Consider the following 16,222-nt stretch of genomic DNA (forward strand, 5'->3'; position numbering starts at 1 on the left):
GACTACTCTGGTCTGCCTCCAGTAAGGTTTATTTTTATACACTTCGAGATCACACATAAAGTTGGCATGGAAATTCATTTTCAACATACATCTTTTCTTGTAGGTAATGGATTAAATCATACATTAACTTTGTTATTAACAACTCTTTACTCTCCAGTAACTTTCAATATTTTCAAGGGTATGTTTGGCTTGTCTCCTTGGCTATCGGGTGCGGAAAACAGTTCAGAGATGTACTGGTCTTTGCACCGAAGGCTACTTCTCCATTTATCATCCATTGTAACATACCGAATCAGGGATCTGAGGTGGAAGGTTTATTGTTTATGGTTTCTTATTACATAAACTTCTGTGTATGGGAATGGAAAGTCCAGGTACAGTTTTGTTGGGGATTAACTCACTAATTTCTGGTTTGTTATGAAGTGACTTTTAGGGGAATTTCTGTATTAATACATGTAAAGGTAGGGATTTCCTAGGAGTCTGTAGGGGGTCTGTAAAAGCTCTAGTAACAGCTTTTACTATTCTTCTGTATTTCCCTATGACTGAATAGGGATATTGATCACAATAATTTCAATAATAAGTGTAGTGAGAGGAATCTCCTCTTCCCCTGTATCTAGGCAGAAAACAAAGTTCTGAAGGTCATCCAAAGGACAAACTGTCTTGTGTGATATCTTGCAGGACTGGACGGAGTAAGGAGTACTGGGTAACGCAAGAATGCTTGTGTCAGCTAAAAACTCCCTCCTCTATTCCTGGGAATCAAATTGTAAAAACATGTTTTTCTTTGTGGTTTTGCCCTATATAAGGACTTATTATCCTCTCATTAAACGACACTATTTTTCTGCAGCCATAGTGTCCTGCCTCGTTTCTCTTAGGTTATTTGTTGGTCCGTAACAAATAAGGACTGTTAGTAAGAGAAGAGTCAAACAGAGGTATCTGAATGAAGGGTTTCCATCCTCCCTGGAATCTGCTGTGAAGTTCCAGGATCCCCCCTGTGATTTTGTCATTCAGGAAAGGTTTGAAGCCCCACAAGGTACTAAGTAAGGGTACTTAAATTATTGCTTAACCAAGTGTTAACTCAAAATAGACAAAGGGAATAAAGAATTACCTTTTACAAGTGTAAACTCAGAAAAGATAACAAAGGATTCCCTTTCACAATAGACAGAGGGTGAGATTGTGAGTTGAATATGATGGGATAATATTTAATAATTAAATTAGAACATCAGAAAGAGGAATGCATTGGGAGGAGGAAGGGGAAATTGAATGAGGTAAATTATTGCACATAAAAAAAGAAATGAAGGTATGTTCACAGTGGAGGGGAAGATGTAGAAAGTGGGGAGGGGAGCACATGAACCTTATTCTCATCAGAATTGGCTCAATGAGGGAAGAACATATATAATCAATTGGGTTTAGAAAACTTTTTTACCCTACAGAAAAGTATGAGGGAAATGTGATAAGAAAAGGGGATGAGGCTGATAGAAAAGAGGGCAAATTGGGGGAGGGGAGGTCAGAAACAAAACGGGGGTAAATGGTATGGAAAGTTACACCCAGTAAATGTAATGGTGCAAAAAGTCTCTAATAAAAAGCCTCATCTCTCAGATACATAGAAAAATAATATAGAAAAGAATACAAGTCATTCCCCAATTTATAATGGGTCAAAGGATATGAAGAGGCAGTTCTCAGAGAAAGTAATTAAAGCTCTCTATAGTCATGTGGAAAAAATACTCTAAATCACTATTATTTAGAGAAATGAAAATTAAAATAACTCTAAGGTATGTTGTAGGCAAATATAAGGTAGGGCAAGCAGATAAGGTAGATATATAAATATAAAGACAGCAGAAGACAGAGAGCTGGCTGGCTGACATAGACATTCCCAGGAGAATGCAACAGCAGGGTTTTTGAAGAGGAGTTGGTTGGAACTACCAAGGCTGGAGAAAGAGTTTGGGAGCTGTGATCCTGTCATCTATCTGATACCTGATACTTTGAAGATCTTGAGGAATATCAACTAAGTACCTTGAGTGAGGGAGAACAAGACATTGTACCTGGGTTGATCAGTTATAGTGTGTCTGTCTCCTCAGTTTGGATTTACTGGCTGACAAAGAAGTGTTCCTGTTACCTGTGCCATAAAGGATTCAGCTGGGACCAATATCTCTTGTGGAGTGAGAAAATTCCCTTATCTCCAAGCGTCCCCAGCAGTCACCCTGATCCAGCCAGACTCCTGTCTATGTTGGAGATAGTTTGACTGATTTTAAAATAATAAGGAGAGATGCATCTCCCTATACACCATTGTCATTTTGGCCTGCCCAGTCTCTGCAACACATCCCATATGAGGTTTGTCCACACTATGCCCAATGCCTGTATGGGGAACCCAGAAGTGTGACAAAAGGAATCTAAATGGATGATAATACTGGGGAGGGGAAGAAACCTTAAAGAGATCTAGATGTTTATTGATGTTAACCTTTTAAGTTTTGTTTCCCCTCCCTAATAGTGAAGAAGTCTATTGTAATTGGAGAAAATGACTTTTGAATTCAGTGACTGTATCCTATCATGCTTATTGTATTTGCTGATTATTTTAAGATTTAATTTTGTTTTTAAATTCATATATTCATCTAATCAATACTATTCTGCTACACTGAATCATTTTAAGCTACTGTGTTTTGGTTATCAGCTATATGTTCTGTTATATTTTATCTTTATTTGTACCTTTCCCCTGTGACTGTACTGAAGAACATATCATTGTGAAAGCCCATAAACACCTTGCACAAACTCTTTCCTGGCAAAAATATAAGTCTTGATGTATTGTAACTTTGTCATCTGATCCAACGAGGTCACATGTTGCTTACACAGCCTTTTGTTCCATTTTGCCTTTGTTAATTGTCACATAGATAATGCATGGATTCCATCAAACTGGTTACAATTGTATACAACCTTTGGAGAATTTAATGACCTAAATATCTCAATTAATTTTAAGGGGTTTTCAAACATGTTTTAGATATCTAGTAGCATCAATACTTCTGACTGATCATTTTGCCCGCCTCTGAATTCTTTGTAACAAGAGGTAAGAGTCCATTTAGTAGCTGAAGTGAAGTGCAATCGCACTGTTGTATTTCCCCACCTCCACATTTATTAAAAATGTAATGGATGAGATAGCTGAAGTGATTTTCACTATTTAGTCCTCAGCTCCACATAAATAGGTGGGACATTTTGGAGACAGATCTTTTACACTGTTACAGTCTCATACCAGAGGGAGGGAGTATTCCCAAGAGGTGTAATTACCTCAAAATGGGTTATAATCTCATCCAGGAGGTAGGAAGGTTTTCCTAGGAGTCTTGGTACCTTTGGATGGCTCTCAAGAGGAAGAATTACCCAGCATAGTCTAGTGGCTTCTGGATGATTTTTATAGTTTTAACTCTTCAGCTTACTATACCCTTCCACCAAAATGAACTAGATTCTTGGTGACGTTTTAGACTCCAAAAAGTTTTCATGAGCAGTTCAGAGGTTTGTGTTTTTTCTAGGCTCCTCTGCCAAATTTTAGAATGATGACAGTAATCGACTTTGTTAAAATATCTTTGACATGGTTGAAAGATTGGCTAGATCTGTAGAACTTGTGACAAGTATCCATGGATTCATAGGTTTTTTTAAATGTCATACAGCAAGTGGCTATATAGAGACCCATGTGAATCCTATGATAGTGGGTTTCTTTGCTATTGTCATTAGATGGGCTTTTGTGAAATTCAGGAATTTGGGTGTTTCTTTGAATGTGCATTACCTGTCTTATAAAGCTGTTACTTTGTGAAAATCATTTGTATTCACGCTGTGGATCATGGCCAAGTTAAAAAGGAAATGGATCTCATTTTTGGTGAGGAACCTTTGTATTCTACCTCTCCTTGGCTGACACAGTGTGTCACTGATTGTATCTAAATAACTGGAGTAATATTCATTGTTCATGGATAGAGAGAACCCATATAATTAAAATGACTAATCTACTGATTCAATGCCATCTCAATTAAATTACCAAAAATATTATTTTATTCAGTTAAAAAAATAACAAAATTTATTTGGAAGAGTAAAACATCAAGACTACCAAAGAATTAATGAAAAACATATAGAAAAGAGGTCCAGCAGTATGAGATTTTAAATTATATCATAAAGCAGTAATTATCAAAACTATCTGGTAATGACTAAGAAATAGAAAGGTAGATGAGTGGGATTATAGCTATATTGTATTTGACAAAAGCATAGATCTAGGTTTATGGGATAAAAAAAATCACTACTTGGTAAAAATTACTTGGACAGCTGGAAACTATTTTGGCAGAAACTAGGTATAGACCAACATCCTACACCACTCACTAAGAGAAGATCAAAATGGGTGCATTATCTAGACATAAAAGGAGCTACCATAAGTAAGTTAGAGAACAGGGAGCATATTACTTATCAGAGCCCAGATACAGGTATGACTACTGGATACTGAGAGTCATTTCCATCTCCAAGACTGATAGAAACAGCGGTTATGAGCTCCACAAATGCAGACTGACTAGTATTGAGAATTAACGGTACAATCTTTAAAAAACATGTAATCATAGAATTTGAAAGTTGGAAGGGAGTTAGTCATTTTTTCCCAACCGTTCCCAAAATATATCCTCACTACATTATATCTAAAAAGCAGAGAGCAGCTAGGTGGCTCAGTGGATTTGGAGCCAGGTCTAGAAATGGAAGGTTCTGGGTTCAAATTTGGCCTGCAATACTTCTTAGGTTTGTGACCCTGGGCTAATCATTTAACCACCATTGCCTCACTCTTACCACTCTTCTACCTCAGAACCAATACTCAGACCCAGAACAATATTCATTCTAAGACAGAAGGAAAGGGTTTTTAAAAATAAAAATCAAAAAAAGCAGCCACCCATCCAATATTACCTGCCAAGAATGAGGTACTAAATATTCTTCATCTGCCATTGGCCTATTCTCTGATTTTCTCATAAACATTTCATGGAGAGTCCAAACCAGAGCATAGACAGCATTGTAGATAGTGTAACTCAAGCCAGACATGGTCATATCAAAAGAGCACAGAGGCAAAGTCTCTAAGGAAGCATTTGGTGAACATATCTCTAACGCTGGGCTTTCTGCTTGATCCGGGCATCTAAACACAGAGAACCAGAATCTCCTAAGTAAAATGTCATCTGGGTATTTAGAAGGTGTGATTGCCTTAAGAAAAGCTTTGAAGCCAGGAATTTCACTTGTCAAATATGAAAATATGAGCGCCCCGTGGAAAGCGTGACCTTCAATATGGAGGTGTCTCACGGTAATGTCCCAGTGAGCAGTGGCAATCCACACCTTCGGAACTGTAAAAAAAGGAACTTGTGAGTATCTCAGAATCATTAAGGAATCTGTGTCGCCATGGATGACAACCACTTTGGTTGATGATGTCATGATCCTGGGCATGAAGGTCTCCTGGGATTCCGTGTGTCTTCTCTCACTGACAGGGATCTTCTCTGTGAAGGACACACAAACTCCATTCTTTACCATTTCTGCTCTCATTTTCCAGAGGAATTGCTCACCTCTCATATCATCTGAGACTGTCAGTCCTATCCAGTTCCATTCAAAATACACAATTAAGCGGACAACACCTTTGTGAAGAGAAGAATCTTTGGGGGCCATCTGATAAAGGGAAGGAAACTGGACCTTGTCACTAAGAATGGAATCAAATGGACCGTAGCTGATCTAAATAAGAAAGAAATATGAATCAGTTTGACCCGTGGAAATGGTGAGACAGGACCACCTGGGTGGCACAATGGCTAGAGTGCTGGACCTGAAATCAGTAAGACTCAACATCCTGAGTTCAAATCTGACCTTGGATATTTAATAACTGTACGATATGGGGAAAGTCACTTAACTGTTTGCCTCAATTTCCTCCCTTGTAACTAACGTGGGGAGGAAATAACAAACCACTGGAATATCTTTGCCAAGAAACCCCCAAATGAAATAATGAAGAATCAGAAACAACTAAAAATGACTAAACAAAAATGGTAAAGCAATTAAAACAAAATGCTAATTCGGAAATTAACCTTTTCATTGATAGAAAAATTATGTAGATTTCAGCACCCAGTTATAAGCAGCATTTTAATCTCTGAAATTTTCTCTATTTATCCTTCTCTCTGAGCCTCCAAAATACAATGATATAGTGAAGACAGCTCTTAGATTCTAATGTTACCTCTCCTCCAGTCAGTGTGCCTTTCCTTTGTTTTCCAAAGGAACCAGGATATATTCTTACGACTTTGTTTTCTTGTTGGCCCATAGTAGAGTTCTAGATTAAACTTATTAGATTTTATTTAGGATAGTGTAAATATTTTCTTTTTTGTCCAATTACATGTAAAAACAATTTCAAATTTTTTTTTAATTTTTTTAACTTTGATGAGAAGGATGATTTAAGAAAAACCTGGAAAGACCTACGTGAACTAATGCAAAGTGAAGTGAACAGAAACAGGATAACACTGTACATGGCAACAGCAATAATACAAGATGAACATTTATGAATGACTTAGCTAGATTGAGAGTCTCAAATTCTCACTCCCACCCTTTTACCCACCAATGAAATAGTAGGCAATCTGACATAGATTTTACATGTGCAATCTCATGTAAAACATTTTTCCATAAAAATCTCCTTTTTTGATGATTTGATGGTTTATTTTCTTTTTTAAACTTTTTTCTGAATTTCAAGAAAAAAAGCAATTTTTTTTATCCTTTTTTTAAAAGTCTGAGCCAAATTCCCTTCCTCTGTCCTTCCCCTCCTCCCTGTGATGGCAAGCAATCTAATAAAGATTTTGCTTATGAAATAATGTAAAATGCATTTCCATATTGGTCATTTTGTGAAAGAGAAATCAAACAAGCAAAAGAAAAGTGAAGAAGTAAAGTGAAATAAATTCGTCTCAAGCTGCATTCACACCATTGGTTCCTTCTTTGAAGGCAGGTGGCATTTTTCATCATGAGCCCTTGAGGATTTTCTTGGATCACTGCACTGCCAAGAATAGCTAAGTCATTCATAAAGGTTCATCTTGTAATATTGCTGTTGCCATGTACAGTGTTATCCTGTTTCTGTCCACTTCACTTTGCATTAGTTCATGTAGTTCATTAGTTCAGGTTTTTCTTAAATCATCCTTCTCATCACTTCTTATAACACAGTAGTATTCCATTGCAATTATATGCCACAATTTACTCATCCATTGTCTAATTGCTTGAACATCTCCTCATTTCCAATTCTTTGCTACCACAAAAGAAGCTGCTATAAGTATTTTTCTACAAACTTGTCATTTTTCCCTTTATTTAATCTCTTTGGGATACAGACCTTATAGTGGTTTGCACGGTTTTAAAGCCTTTGGGGGCGTAGTTCCAAATCACTTTCTAGAATGGCTGGATCAGTTCACAACTCCACCAGCAGTCCATTAGTGTTCCAATTTTCCCACATCCCCTCCAGAATTTATTTTTTTAGACCCTTAACTTCTGTGTATTGGCTCCTTGGTGGAAGAATGGTAAGGGTGGGCAATGGGGGTCAAGTGACTTGTCCAGGGTCACCCAGCTGGGAAGTGTCTGAGGCCCCTCCAAAATTTGTTATTTTCCTTTTCTGTCATATTAGCCAAACTGATAGGTGTGAGGTGGTATTTTGGAGTTGTTTTAATTTGTGTTTCTCTAATTAAATGATTTAGAATATTTTTATGTGATTATATAGAGCCTTGATTTTTCATCTGAAAACTACCTATTCATATTCTTTGGCCATTTATAAATTGGGGGAATGATTCTTGTGAAATTTAACTCGGTTCTTTATACATTTGAAAAAATGAGACCTTTATTTCTCAGGTGTATAAATGGAGATTTTGAACCTTCAGACTTCATTCCCCCAAAAGTCCCTTAGTATTTCCCCAAATTCCTTTTAATCTCTCCTTTGCCTCCATGGTCACATTATTGTTTTATAAGTTCTGTGGCTCCTCCCTCTTCCTCTTTTGCTCTCATGAGTGGGCTGGGTTAGTTTAGCACCTTTCCACTCTAGTTTTTTATGGTAGTTTATTATTAATAAAACTTTATAAAATATAATACTTAGCTTTTGCATATTAATTTTAACCTCCACACAGAGATACTTTCTATAAAAATTTTCCCAATTTTCTCTTTTTCTTCTAATCCCAGTTACATTGGTTTTGTTTGTACAAAAAGTTTTTAGCCTAATATAATCAAAAATATCCATTTTATATTCTATAATGCTTTCTATTTCTTATTTAGTCATAAATTCTTCCCTTATTCATAGATCTGACAGGTAGATTATTCTGTGCTCCTCTAATTTGCTAATAATATTACCCTTTATTTCTAAACCATGTATCCATTTTGGCCTTAGCATGAGGTATGGAATGTTGATCTCTACCCAATCTCTGCCATACTTTTTTTTTCCAGTTTTCCCAGAAGTTTTTGCCTATCTCCACCTCTGCATCACTTTAAAGGGTGGAGAAGAGTACTTTTGGTCAAGAGGGAGCAGGGACCTTGAGGAGCAAGGAGAGCAAGGGAATTGAGGACAAGTATTACTTTCTACAGCAACATATCAGAGGTCCAATGACCACATCTCTTCCCTTATCACACCATCTTGGAAACCCAAAAACTTTGAAACCCCTAGAACTATCTCCAAAAATATCAATGTGAAAAAAATCTGAAGTTTGAGGCAGTGTCCCCATCCCACCCGAGCAGAGGCAAAATTTAATGCAAAAATCAAAGAAGGTTAGAGGGAGGAAATTAGATAAAGAGATGAGGAGGGAAGAAAATTATGAAAAGACAGTTAACAGCTTGGTAAGAGGCACCAAAATCACTGAATAAAACAACATCTTAAAAACCAGAATTAGTCAAATGGTAAAGGAGATATAAAATTTGCCTGAAGAAAATAGTTCCTTAAAAATTAGAATTGGGCAAGTGGAATCTATAGACACCATAAGATATCAAGAAGGTATAAAACAAATTCAAAAGAATGAAAAATAGAAGAAAATGTGAAATATCTCATGGGGAAAATGAGTGACAAATACAAAGAGAACTGAATCAAACTTATAAAAAATAAGTGTCATTCCTTAATCGATAAATGGTCAAGGGATATGAACAAGCAGTTTTCAGAAGAAATCAACATTATCTATAGTCATATGAAAAATGTTCTAAATCACTATCAATTGGAGAAATGAAATTTCAAACAAATCTGGGTTCCACCTCATACCTCTCAGATTAGTTAAAATGATGGAATGGGAAAATAGCAAATGCTACAGGGGTTGTGGGAAAACTGGGACGTTAATGTGCTGTTGGAGGAGCTGTGAATTGGTCCAACTATTCTGTAGAATAATTTAGAAATGTACCCAAAAAAGCTGTAAAACTGTGCATATCCTTTGACCCAGAAATACCAATGGTAGGTCTGTATAACAATGATGTCAAAAAAGGAAAACAGTCTATATGTACAAAAATATTTGTAGGAACTCTTTGTAGTGACAAAGAATTAGGGGGACGCCAATCAAATGGGGAAGGCCAGAAGAAGTCGTGGTACATGATTGTGATAAAATATTGTTTTGCTATAATAAACGATGAGCAAGACAGCTTCAGAAAGACCTGAGAATACTTATATGAATGGATGTAAAATTAAATCAAGAGAGCATTGTAGACAGTAATACCATTATTGCAATAATGATCAAATGTGAAAAACATAGCTAATGTGGTCAAGACCATGATCCAAAGGTCACCCCAAGGACATGAGTTCTAGTCATCAAAGAACCTATAATGAACAAGGCTCTCCACTTTAGAGAGAAAGAACTGATAAACTCTGAGTACGGATTGAAACATTTTCTTTATTTTTCTTGCGTTTTGTGCTGGTGATTTTTTTTTTTTGCAACATGGCTGATATGAAAATAGTTTTGAATGACTTCACATGTATAGCTGACATATGACTTGCCTTCTCGTTGGGTAGGGGATGGGTGAAAGGGTAGGAGAGAATTTGGAACCGACAAGTTTTTTTAACTGAAGGTTTACTATAGCAGCTCTTTTTGTGGTGTCAAAGAACTAGCAATTTAGGGGATGCCCATCAATAGGGAATGGCTGAACAAATTGTGGTAGATGATGGTGAGAGAATGCTCTTGTGCTATAAAAACCACTAAGTGGGTTGACTTCAGAAAAGTTGGAAAGACTTACGCGAACTGATGCACAATGACCTGAGCAGAACCAGGAGAACAACGTACGAAGTAACAGCAATATTGTACATTGATCATCCGTGAGTGATTTAGCTACTCTCGACAATACAATGATCCAGAGCAATCCTGAAGGACTTGGGACAAGGAATGCTCTCCACGGCCAGAGAAAGAACTGGTGGTGTTGGAATGCAGATCAAAGCACACTCTCTTTCACACAGGTTTATTTACAGCTTTGCTGGGGGGAGGTTGGTTTTATATGAGTGTTCTCTTACAACAATGACCAATATGGAAGTATGTTTTGCATAATAATACACATCTAACCCAGATCAAATTGCTTACCACCTCCAGGAGGAGGGAGGGAAAGGAGAGAGGGAGACAGTTTGCATCTTAAAATTTTTAAAACCATATATTGAACATTGTTATTACATGTAATTGGGAAAATGAAACCTCTTTTTTAAAAAATAAGAGTTTGAATACAATTTTTTTATTTTAAACCCTTAACTTCTGTGTATTGACTTATAGGTGGAAGAGTGGTAAGGGTAGGCAATGGGGGTTAAGTGACTTGCCCAGGGTCACACAGCTGGAAGGTGTCTGAGGCCGGATTTGAACCTAGGACCTCCCGTCTCTAGGGCTGGCTCTCAATCCACTGAGCTACCCAGCTGCCCCCTTGAATACAATTTTAAACGTAATTGGGAAGGGTAGCTAGATGACTCAGTGGATAGAAAGTCAGATCTAGAGACGGGAGGTCCTGGGTTCCCCTCTGTCCTCTGCCTAGCTGTGTGACCCTGGGAGAGTCACTTAACCCCAAGCCTAGCCCTTACCATTTTTCTGCCTTGGAACCAATATTTTGTATCCATTTGGGTCAATGAAAGGCAAAAGATAAATGTTTCACATGGAGAAAATGGGAAATAAAAAGACAGCTTAACGCCACATCAGACTACCATGACTCTCAGCAGCTGAGACCTCACTGACCGCAGTCAGACACAAATGAAATATAGTATTTGTTCATCGAGAAGCCTCAGAAGTTCAGCCCAGCTCCCGGATACTCTTTTTCCCAATCTTCAACCGGAAGACTGGTCTCATTCCTAAAAAGAATAGACTTGACCCCATAACAGGACTAATTCTGGCCTTGCTGAGCCGGCCACTGTTATCTGAAGCCAGGATGTCACCTAGGTACCTGCGTATTACACATTTGTGGGAAAGGGTACGTTCCTCCTCGCCTGCCATGCTGTACCCCAACAGGATCAAGGACGCACAGACACCCCCGCTTGCCTCTTCTCCAGTCAGGACCTTACGCTGCTGTCATCTGGCTAACAAAGATGCAAAACGGATCCTGTTTCATGAATCCTCTGACTGGAGAATCTCACTACGGCTGCCAGATGCCACCCCAGAGTTAATGACGAGGCCCTTTGAGCTGGGCATTTTTCTGTTTTCTTCTAGTCTCCAAGTGTCTATTCCCAATGTTAGTGACACCACAAAGCTCCCCTTGGCTGCTCCTCCCAGACCCCAAAATGTTTCGTCTGTATCTACGGAGCTGTGGGGGATCCCTAATATTCAGGGAAGCTCTGAAAGCTTCCAAACCAGGGCTGTTCTGTAAATGGAGAAAAGCCCTCAGTCATTCCTCTTCTGTCATGAAAATTTCCCTACTAAAAGCTGGCCTCCACTGCTTTTACGCCAAGCTTTCACGTCTTCTCTCTCTCTGTCCCGTGAATCTCTCCCTCCTTCTGTTCTTGATTCTGCATGAACAAAAGGGCCCTTCGTATGTCCCACCAACAATGAAAAAGTTCAGTGGGTAGCGAGGCTGAAATGCAGATGACCTCAATGGGCGAGACTCCCTCCAGCCTCCTTCTGAAAGGAAGGTACCCGTAAGCCATACACGTCCTCTGTGCCCTTTGGTAAGGCGACCGACTCATCTGGGAGCGACGTCCAAAATTCGCTCCAGCCCCTGCACGCTCTAAGGGTACCGCGGTGCTCCTTCACAGCATCGTAGGAAGGCTTAGCATCGCCCCCCACACTTTCTACACGGGTGTTCGTTCCAGTTAACGTCCCTCTCGAGGAATCCAAGACTAGCATTAATGGACTAAATGATTTTGAAAAGTGTGAGATGGAATCAAACGATCCGTCGTTCAACTGGAGGGCCGAGCGTGTAAATTTTAGTCCCGACTCGCACCAGTGACTTGTGTAATGTTGAGTGAACCTTTTGACTTGACCAGTTTCTTCCGTGTAATGGGCACGAATGTGCAGGTGATCAGATCTTTTTCTAGGTTGGAAGCTGAAGGATTCCAATTCTCTTCTTGCCTTACAATCTTGGTCGTGTTCTAGGTATTCACCTTACCCAGTGATCGCGTCAGCTGCGTGGTGCAGGGGCTACAGGGTGAAACCAGCGGCCAGAAGACCAGAGGCCAAATTCTGCCGCGGGAACGTACATCTCAACTTTTCTCACTCTCCTCTGTAAAATGGGTGTGATAATAGGATCTGCCTTATAGGTTTGTTGTGATGATTAAAAGAGACACTTATGTAAAGCACTTTTTAAAGGTTAAAGCCTTTTGCTATTACTCCTATTCCTATTACAATTTTGGTAAACAAAGTCATAGAATATGTCAGACTCAACATCACTCACCTGTGGAACCTTGTAGAGGTTGAGCAGGGACCCCATCTGGACAGACAGAGCCGACGTGCCTCCTCCAATCACAGCCACAGTCTTGTCCTGCTTCCTGCAGCTGTAGTTGGGGATGAGCCGGCCCTGCCCAGACAGCCACCTCAGGGAGCTCTCCAAGGTGCTGGCGTCGCTGTGGTAGGCGTTGTAGAGGTGGAAGCCCAGCGTGAGGTTGGGCAGTAGCTGAGGGTCCCTGTTGATCTCCTCCACAGCAAACATTAAAGTCAGGACCTGCTGGTAATTTTTGTGCAGCCACCTGTGGGGTGAGGGCCATAGAACGTACCAAAGCCATCAAAAAGAACACTCTTCGCAAGGAAGACTTCCCCAGCCCTGTGAGTCAAAACCAAGGACTCCAACAGATCATTTCATTGTATTAAAAATAGCCTCCCCCCTGGGCCTTGTTCCTGTCCTTCCCTTCTGGTGGCTCCTGAGATGGCGAGGGCTACTGGCTTCTAGTTCTCATGTGACCCCCCTGCCTGAGTGACTCCTGTGGAGAAGCTCGACGGCCCTTGAGCCAAGAAGGTCCCTGGTAGAGCGGGAGACCCGAAGCATCAATAACTGTGCCCCGAGGTGGCCAGAATACGTCCAAGGCGAGTAGCGCCGAGATCTAAGGAAGCTGGGCAGGGGAGACCTGGTCTGCCCCAAGAAATAAGGGAAGGCTTCCTGGAGGCCATTGTGAAAGGCGAGGAGGATTTCGAGGGAGGGGTATTTGGGCAAGAGGTCGTCCCAAGGGGAGGCGATGTGAGAAACACGCTCCCGTGGATGTGGGAATAGCGAGTGCTGCACATTTGGGCTCCCAGGATTTCACTCGGGTCCTGCCCGATATTTTCAGTGAAAGCCGAGCTCCGACTCACCTTCCCCTCCCCATTCGGAGGCCGAGAGTAGCCGAAAAACAAAGCTAATGCAAAGACTACGATCTCTAAGGCAGGTTGGTGCGCTGGACCTGCCATCAGGAAATGGCCGGAGCCCAAATCTGGATTGAGACACTTACTCGGGGCTCGGCTCGATCCTGGCCAAGACCCTTAACCGCACTAAGCTTATCTCCTACAACAGTGAATTGCCTAAGATTGATAAGCGTTTGGCTCCTCCAGTTGTCAATGATCCCTTCTGTGCAATGGGCAAGTCTATCCAGGTTACCTCTCAGATCCTTTCATGTTTGCCTCAGTTTCCTCATCTATAAAATGGGCAGAGAAGTAAATGGCAAACTATTCCAGAACTTTTGTCAAGAATAGCCCAACTGGGGTCAGTGAGAGTCAGACAGAACTGAACTCTGGCTGGAAGGAAGCCAATTGGGTCCATTATTCTTGGCAATATTTTAAGCGTGAGGCTTAGGAAGCTCTTCCAGCAGCGATCTAGACCTCGCACTAACGCCGGCCAAGGGGGGACGTGGCAGAACCTCCAGTCCTGGCTAGCTCGGTGGTCGATGCTCAATGCCATCTCCAGAGGCCGCTGGCCAGGTTTCCCATCAGATCCGGCAGCCTCCGTCCATATTTCCTTCTTTGTTGATTTCCCTTTGGAGTGGAATAAGGAGGAGAGAAAACAAGCTCCCGCCCTGCGCAAGCAGGGCTCGAGAAGGAGGTTTCGAGACTCCCTAAACCGCTGAGCCTACTTGTGGGCAGACGGACAGATATGGGGGGGGGAAACGGGGAGTGCCATTTCCATGGGGGGGGCAGCTTTTCCTTTTCCAGTATTAGCACATTCAGCAGCAGAAACCCTGCCTGGGGACGGAGAAGGGGCGCGAGGCTCCCGATAACAGAATTCCGGGGGGCCATAAGGGGTTGCATCTTATGCCCATACGGTCAGCACGGAGGAAGCAGGGGACAAAAGGCGGGGCTGCTCTGGACGGAGCTTCCTGGGTGGGAGCCACTTGGAAGGGAGTGGCGAGGGGAAGCCGAGTTTTCTCTGCTCGACTCTGAGCGTCCATGAGACATAAAGGAGACTAACGAGAATGCAAAAAATATTCAGAGACGAGAAGAGGGAGAGCCCCCCCCCCCCCCACTGTCTCGGCCAGGACCTGCCCTTCTGCCCCATCTAGCGGGGCCTCTTTTTTTTTTTTTAAACCCTTGTACTTCGGTGTATTGTCTCATAGGTGGAAGAGTGGTCAGGGTGGGCAATGGGGGTCAAGTGACTTGCCCAGGGTCACACAGCTGGGAAGTGGCTGAGGCCGGGTTTGAACCCAGGACCTCCCGTCTCTAGGCCTGGCTCTCACTCCACTGAGCTACCCAGCGGCCCCCTCTAGCAGGGCCTCTTTTTAATGTCGCAGCGCAGAGACACACTTACCGGTAAGGCTTACAAGCTCTGGCAGGGGGACTCTCAAACGGTTCTGCTCCTGTTGCCCTGTTCGCTTCAGCCGAGAACAAGGACAAAAAGACCCCGATCAGCACGTCCCCCTCTTGGGAAAGGAGGCCATTGAGCTGGCGGAAGCAGGAGGCCATCTCGGGCCTGTGCGCAGAGCCGCGAGGGATCAGCAGCAGAGAAGTGAGAAGGAGAGAAAGCGGCTGAGAAGGGCTTCTCTGAAAATGGGGGAACATCTCCCCGAAAGTCCGCCCAGGGCCGAGTCCGGGGGAGGCAGAGAAGGCCTCAGACTAGGGCAAAGGCAGCTGCCAGCCTCCGAAAGGCCCCGATCCGTCTGCCTGGCCCACCCCGGAGGAAACGAGCCTGTCCAAGGCAGACAATTATAGCTTCAGCAGCTTTGGGCCGGCTCTCAGGGCTGGCGGGGACAGCTGCGCCCGTGGAGCACTCCGGGGAGCCAAGTGCCCGGGGCGCCTGCAGCTGCGTCTGCACCCAGGGGGGCGCTGGGGGGGTCCTCGTCCCCTGCTCCCAGCAGACGGCGCCGGCCAGAAGTGCCCTTCCGGGACAGGCCTTTCCCTGAACTGGTTTCAGCCAACGGCCTCCGGGGCCGAAGCCTCGAGAAAACTCCCTTGTAGCCGGCCTCCAGGCCCCCTCTGGGTCTCTCCTGTTCTGAGGAGCCCGAAGAGCAGAGCTCGCCGCTGGCCCCTCGGCAGCCTCGCCGCTTCCGTCTATCCGGAGAGATGCTGTCGGGCCTTTACCCAGAGCCCACCGCGGATCCCCCTCCTCTCCATCCGTCTCGGGAGGGTTCCGGGCCGGACTGCCCAGAGGCAGCGCGTCTTGTGGCCGGACGCCCCTTCCTGGGCGGGCGGGTGGGCGGGCGGGCAGGCGGGCGGGCTGCCTGCTCCTCTCCTTCCTTCCGGGCCTCCTCAGCACTGAAGGAGACCCCCATCCGGAACCTGCTGCAAGAGCACAATCGATATCCCGGAACTCCGAGGACCCTGCAGGAGGCTCATTGGCGAGCCCTCCGAGGAGAGCCAAATAGCGAAGCCTGAACAAAGCCAAGTTTGCCGGATCGCAGCAGCAGCAGCAGCAG

At 42.8% G+C, this 16,222-nt stretch overlaps 1 protein-coding gene across 1 annotated transcript in view; it reads right to left on the reverse strand.

Annotated features, from left to right (window-relative positions):
- Positions 1–13,056, reverse strand: part of LOC123230572 (vomeronasal type-2 receptor 26-like) — a 39,708-nt gene extending 26,652 nt beyond the window's left edge. The window contains exons 1-2 of the mRNA XM_044656706.1: positions 12,802–13,056; positions 4,906–5,709 (exon numbers count right to left, since the gene is read on the reverse strand). Coding sequence (XP_044512641.1) covers positions 4,906–5,709; positions 12,802–13,056 — 1,059 coding nt within the window. The remainder of the gene's footprint in view (positions 1–4,905; positions 5,710–12,801) is intronic.
- Between the last annotated feature and the right edge of the window lie 3,166 nt (positions 13,057–16,222).

Source organism: Gracilinanus agilis, chromosome 1 (assembly GCF_016433145.1).
Source record: "Gracilinanus agilis isolate LMUSP501 chromosome 1, AgileGrace, whole genome shotgun sequence".
Classification (NCBI taxonomy): Eukaryota; Metazoa; Chordata; class Mammalia; order Didelphimorphia; family Didelphidae; genus Gracilinanus; species Gracilinanus agilis.